This window comes from Capricornis sumatraensis, chromosome 19 (genome assembly GCF_032405125.1).
Source record: "Capricornis sumatraensis isolate serow.1 chromosome 19, serow.2, whole genome shotgun sequence".
NCBI classification, from domain to species: Eukaryota; Metazoa; Chordata; class Mammalia; order Artiodactyla; family Bovidae; genus Capricornis; species Capricornis sumatraensis.
Window position 1 is genome coordinate 74394298 of NC_091087.1, and position 6000 is coordinate 74400297.

General features: G+C 58.8%; 1 protein-coding gene across 1 annotated transcript in view; it reads left to right on the forward strand.

Annotated features, from left to right (window-relative positions):
- Positions 1-4475, forward strand: part of TRAF3 (TNF receptor associated factor 3) — a 49117-nt gene extending 44642 nt beyond the window's left edge. The window contains exons 10-11 of the mRNA XM_068991150.1: positions 3055-3229; positions 3800-4475. Coding sequence (XP_068847251.1) covers positions 3055-3229; positions 3800-4371 — 747 coding nt within the window. The 3' untranslated portion in view covers positions 4372-4475. The remainder of the gene's footprint in view (positions 1-3054; positions 3230-3799) is intronic.
- Positions 4476-6000: the final 1525 nt, after the last annotated feature.

Here is a 6000-nt window from a genome sequence, read left to right on the forward strand (position 1 = left end):
GTCTCTATGTCGGACTGTCTCTGTTTTGTGGAAGAGTTCATTTGTGTCCGATTTTGGATTCCACATGTAAGTGATATCATATGGTATTTGTCTCTTTCTGACTTCACCTGATAATAATCTCTACTTTCATCCCTGTTACTGCCACCTGGCATTATTTCACTCTCCTTATGGCTGCGTAGTATCCCATTGTATGTATGAAGAAGTAGGTTCATTTGTAACCAAAAGAAAAAAAAGAGAGAGTCCATACTGAGGTCATGGGTGCCCTCCGCCACCGTTTCCACAGAGCCTGGCTCAGCCCTGCACCTCAGTCGCCCCCGCAGAGCCTTCCGGCCGCCGGGGGAGGGCTCACTGGCTGGACCGCGGCTGGGGACGCCGCCTGCCTGGCCACTGTTGCGCGTGTCCGCCTCACCACTCTCTCTGCGGCGGGCAGGGCCTTCTCCCCACCTCCTGTCCCGACTCTGGCTCCTCCTGGGACACCTCAGATGGCAGGGTAGACGCCACCTCCTCCAGGAGGCCTTTCCTCAGCCTGTGCCTCGGACCACCTACTGGTAACAGGCCTGTAGCTCTCTGCGTGGTGTCCTCCCTGTCTGAACCGTGAGGGCAGGCTTGGAAGGAGTCCACACAGCGCAGCCTGACAGCCCCGGGCAGGGCAGGCAGAGGGACTTAAAGAAGTGGAACCAAAGAGTGTGTTTGGTTCTCCATCCCTGGGAGGGTAGTTTGCTAATACTTTACTTGTGAAGAACGTTTCTGTTTTGTCTCTTGCGGTGCCTCTCGGCACGTGGGGTCTTGGCTCCCTGATAGGAGTGGGACCTGCGCTGCAGCACTGGAGGTGCCCGGGCTTGGCCGCTGGACCGCCAGCGAAGCCCCTTTCTCCTTGAACAGTTGGATGCCGAGGTGGTCCCCCAGTCAGTGAGTCCCACCCTGTCCCCAGGCCCTTTGCTGAGCCCGGAACCCACCCACGTTGGCCAAGTGACAGACGGGGATGTGAGCCCCAAGGGGCCCGAGCGCGAGACAGAGAGGCTGGCGCCCTGTGAGCAGGTCTCCTGACTGGGGTGTACTTAGGTTCTGAACGGTCTGTGCCACGCAGCTCAGCTCCTGAGCCCTCCGTTTTTTCTAATAAAACCCTCACCTGCATTTAAGGTCTGTGTTTACAGAGACACTGTGGCGGCTGGGCGGAGATGACTCGTCAACCATGAGGTCGTGTTCGCTGCATCCTGCAGGGAAGGGTGGGCGGGTCTGCACGCCGCCCTCACCCACAGCCTCCACCCAGCCAAGGGCTGCTCCACGGCTGCAGGGTCCCCTGGTGTGGGAGGAGCGCCTCCTAGGTAGTGGGTGTGTGTGTGTGTGTGTTCACATTCCCCTTGCTGTGAGAGGAGCGCTTCTAGGCAGTGGGTGGGCCTTGTTTATGTGTGTGTGTGTGCACACCTGCAGTCCCATGTCCCCTCCTGCCCGGCCGTGTGTGTGTGTGTGTGTGTGCGTGCGTGCTCCTTCGGTCCCGTGTCCCCTCCTGCCCGGCCGTGTGTGTGTGTGTGTGTGTGTGTGCGCGTGTGTGTCCCCTCCTGCCCGGCCATGTGTGTGTGTGTGTGTGTGTGTGTGTGTGTGCGCGCGTGTGTGTGTGTGTGCGCGCGCCTGGGGTCCTGTGTCCCCTCCTGCCCGGCCCCGCCTGCTGACTCTTCGCCCCTGGTGTGTAGTGGGGGTGTCACAGTTGCTTCTGTCCCCAGAGTGCCTCGTGGCCTCCGGCCGCTGTCCCGTGCGGTCCCCGCTGGGGGGCTCGGAAGTGAGGAGCAGCTGGCCTCGGCCGCCCCGCCCCGCACTTACCCCAGGCTCAGCAGCCCTGCAGGCCCCCTTGGAGCCGTGCTGACAGTCTAGACTTCCGTCAGCGCCCTCCATCCTCATGAGCACCCACATCAGCCTGGGTGGTCGCTTTGTCTCTTGAGCGGGTCGAGGACGGTCAGACATTCATGGTGGCTGCCAGCGTTCACGCCTATCAACAGCACTGGCCCCAGAAAACGGACTTTGTGAGCCAACCATGCCTCTCATCATGTGTGTTTGAAAGTGAAGTGCTCCCAGTGTGGAAAGAAGTGTTCTCTAGAGAAGTCATCTTTACTTTTTAGATGTTAGCTGATACCAGGGTTTCTTGGAAAGATGAGGAAGATTAACGCTGTAATTTTTACCCCGAAAAGTAACACATGCTTACACGTTTGTTCCTTCACGGTTATTAAGAGCCAGCAAAGGCGCTGAAACCTCGAGGTTTAAAAATAGGCCCCAAAAGGAGAAGTGATCTTGGCAGGCCCCTGGGGCTCCCCCTGCTTGGCCCGCAGCCTTGGGGGTGGCCCCCTTGCCCCACAGCTCCAGGCGCTAAGCCGCCCCCCTTCAGGTGCTCTATTTCAAAAATGCAGATTGTTTTTAGAGGTGAAAACCCTTCAGGTCCCTGGCTTCATCTACAAGTGGGCAGGCCAGACCTGCCAACTGGACCTCCAGTTCAGCCCCAGGCCCCCTCCAGTGATGGTTACAGGTGTGCTGTGGTCATGTGCTTCTGGAAAAGGGGGTTTCTGAGTGATTTGAATCAAGCCTCTCTGTCGACAGCCACGTGTTTGAGAGCAGAGCTCTTCTGCCACGGGAGCACAGGGCACTGGGCGCCGAGTGCATCGAGGGAGAGACCCCCCATAGGCACTGGCCTCTTGGCTTCACCGGGGGCCTGTCCTGCTGGGGGGGGGGTTCTCTCTGCAGCAGGGGAAGTGCGGGGACCCAGGGGTTCTGGCGCTCCCGGCAGCTGCAGAGACAGCGGCCCCTCTGGCCCTGGAGGTTCACAGTTCCACGCCTGCTGGTCACTTGACCTTTTATGGGACAGAGGCCTTCACAGGTCCAGCTGAGACGCTGGGAGAGAGGGACGTGGGGGCTGCATGCCCTGCAGTTGGATCTAGGGCCGGGGTCCCTGAGGGCCCATGGGCCCAAGCGGAGGCGCCCTGTGGGGGCCGGCGGGGGTCTGCAGAGGCACGGCTCTCACAGCAGGTCCTAACCGTGTTCTGCCTTTCTGACACTTTGATTTGGAAGCGAGTCATCGACAGCCAAGCAGAGAAACTGAAGGAGCTCGACAAGGAGATCCGGCCCTTCCGGCAGAACTGGGAGGAGGCAGACAGCATGAAGAGCAGCGTGGAGTCCCTCCAGAACCGGGTGACCGAGCTGGAGAGCGTGGACAAGAGCGCAGGGCAGGCGGCGCGCAACACAGGTGAGCCCGCGCGACCCAGGCCGGTGCTGGGGTCGGCTGTGCGGGAGAGCAGGCACAGACGTGGGCCTGCGGGGTGACCGGCTCCCCGGCTTCCTGCGCCAGGCGCAGAGGGCAGGGCGGATGCTGGCGGGGCGGGCCTGCGGGCGGAGGTGCGGGGCTGCTCAGGAAGGCCAGGGGACAGAAGGCGGCCAGCAGGCGGCAGGGGACCCGGCCAGCCCGGCAACGTGGCTGATGCCTAGAAGCCGCCTGGCCGTTGGGGAGGGGAGAGGGGTTGCTGAGCGAGCATCCTAAAACCTCCTGAGCAGGATTAAGCTGGGGGAGCGCGATTACGGGGATGCACGTGGGGCCGGCTTAAACCGGCCAAGGACACTGTACGGATTGCGGAGCCAAGCAGCTTTGATTCCGGGGGGAATCGCCCCGAGCTGGGGAGCCGGGGGCGGCAGGCCGGTGCTCTGGGATGTCCCCGCCCCGCAGGTTGAGGCTGGGGGTCCGGGGCGTGCGTCTCCAGCCCGCCGCGGGCCGGCCTCCGTGGGTCATGTGCGCGCGCGCGCCCGCCGTGTCTCCCGCCAGGCTTGCTGGAGTCGCAGCTGAGCCGGCACGACCAGATGCTGAGCGTGCACGACATCCGCCTGGCCGACATGGACCTGCGCTTCCAGGTCCTGGAGACCGCCAGCTACAACGGCGTGCTCATCTGGAAGATCCGCGACTACAAGCGGCGGAAGCAGGAGGCGGTGATGGGCAAGACGCTGTCGCTGTACAGCCAGCCCTTCTACACCGGCTACTTCGGCTACAAGATGTGCGCCAGGGTCTACCTGAACGGGGACGGCATGGGCAAGGGCACGCACCTATCGCTCTTCTTCGTCATCATGCGCGGCGAGTACGACGCGCTGCTGCCCTGGCCCTTCAAGCAGAAAGTGACGCTCATGCTGATGGACCAGGGGTCCTCGCGGCGGCACCTGGGGGATGCGTTCAAGCCGGACCCCAACAGCAGCAGCTTCAAGAAGCCCACTGGGGAGATGAACATCGCCTCCGGGTGCCCTGTCTTCGTGGCCCAGACTGTGCTGGAGAACGGGACGTACATCAAAGACGACACCATTTTTATCAAAGTCATAGTGGATACTTCGGACCTGCCGGACCCCTGACGCGTCCCCGGGGCGGCGGATCGAGCAGAAGGCAACTCCTCCGGGGGGTTTGAACCGGCCGTCTCCAGCAAGGTCCTCGCGCTGAGAAAAGGACCTTGGGGGACGGAGGAAGCGGCAGAAGGCGGCCACGGGCCGGCGGGAGGAGCCACGCGTGAGGACTCGCCCAACACGTTTTGTAATAGACTAGCGCACTTCACTCTGGAGAATTATTTATCCTTCGACGAGATAAATACTGCTGTCAGAGAAGGTTTTCATTTTCATTTTTAAAGATCTAGTTAATTAAGGTGGAAAACATATATGCTAAAGAAAAGAACCATGAATTTTTTTTCTTCCTTAAACTTGAACACCAAAAAAAAAGAACATACACACACCACACACACACACACACACACACACACACACACACACCTGGGGATAGCTGGACATGTCAGCATGTTAAGAATTTATGAAATAACGCAATTCTGATCTATTCATTCTAAAATTCAAGAGTGCAGTCTTGTTCCAAATATAGTATATTGACTATTTTTAAGGCCTCATCTGGTCTCTGTTTTAATAATTTGTTTGTCAGAAGACCCTGAAGTACACCTAGGTCTTTTTTGAAAGTCTCTAAATTCAGAATCATTTTTTAATTTAAAGTTCTAAGATAATTGTTACTGCAAACATTTTATTTTAAAACGTTGATAGACTGATATTTCTTGGAAGAAAATGTAAAATATCAAACACTGGTTATCACTTGTGATAGGAAAGAGAATATTCAATCTGTTGTTATTTCTCGTTAGAAATGTAAACCTTCAATATCTGTCGTAGTTAATGACACTACTTCAAAATTACTATGAAAGGAAAATTGCTCATGGATGCTGTGCATCATTTTCAGATTTATAATTGTTTTCACCCTAAAATAGGGCATTAGTTGAACTTTGGAGTTCTAAACAAAATCCTGTAGGTTTTTAAAATTCTGCCCCATGTGTTCAGACACGCTCTCTCTTGCTGACAACACCGACTTCCGTGTCCAGTGTTGGGGGTGGGCAGGCGACTTCGCGCTGACGGCGGCCACAGCAAATACCGCGTTCCCCATCCAGTCATAACTGCTGCATTCGCTCCAGCCTTTGCGTAGAGATGGTGGCATCCTGTACACGTGCCTTAGATGTGACTTGCTGCTTCTCAACCCCAGCTTTGTGTTCCCCGTGATTCCAGAAGGCGATGGTTCAGCCAGACTCTATCTTGACCACTAACTAGACCTTAGCCTGCTCGGGGGGCCTCCCACAGCCCCGACCGCCGGCCCCTCCCCCCCCCACCCACGGAGCCTCCGCTGGTTCGTCATCCCAGATTCCAAATCTCTCGGGCCCACGGGCGCAGGCAGGGCCGGGCAGGAGCTGCGCCTCCGTGTCCCGGGCGCGGGCGCCCAGACGCCCGGCGCGGGGCCCTCTGAGCATTCCAGAGACCGCCACCCCGGGCCGCGGGGCTGGGCCACAGGCGTCCCGGGCCGCCCTCTCACGGGGAGGGCGGCCCCGGGGCCCGTCGTCCGGCCCGCGCCCGCCCGGGGCGCCTCTCTCCCGTTCCCCTTCTCTCAATGGTCCAACTGTGAAGAGCGGGCCTGCCCTGTGCCCCTGCTATGCACCCCGCTCCATG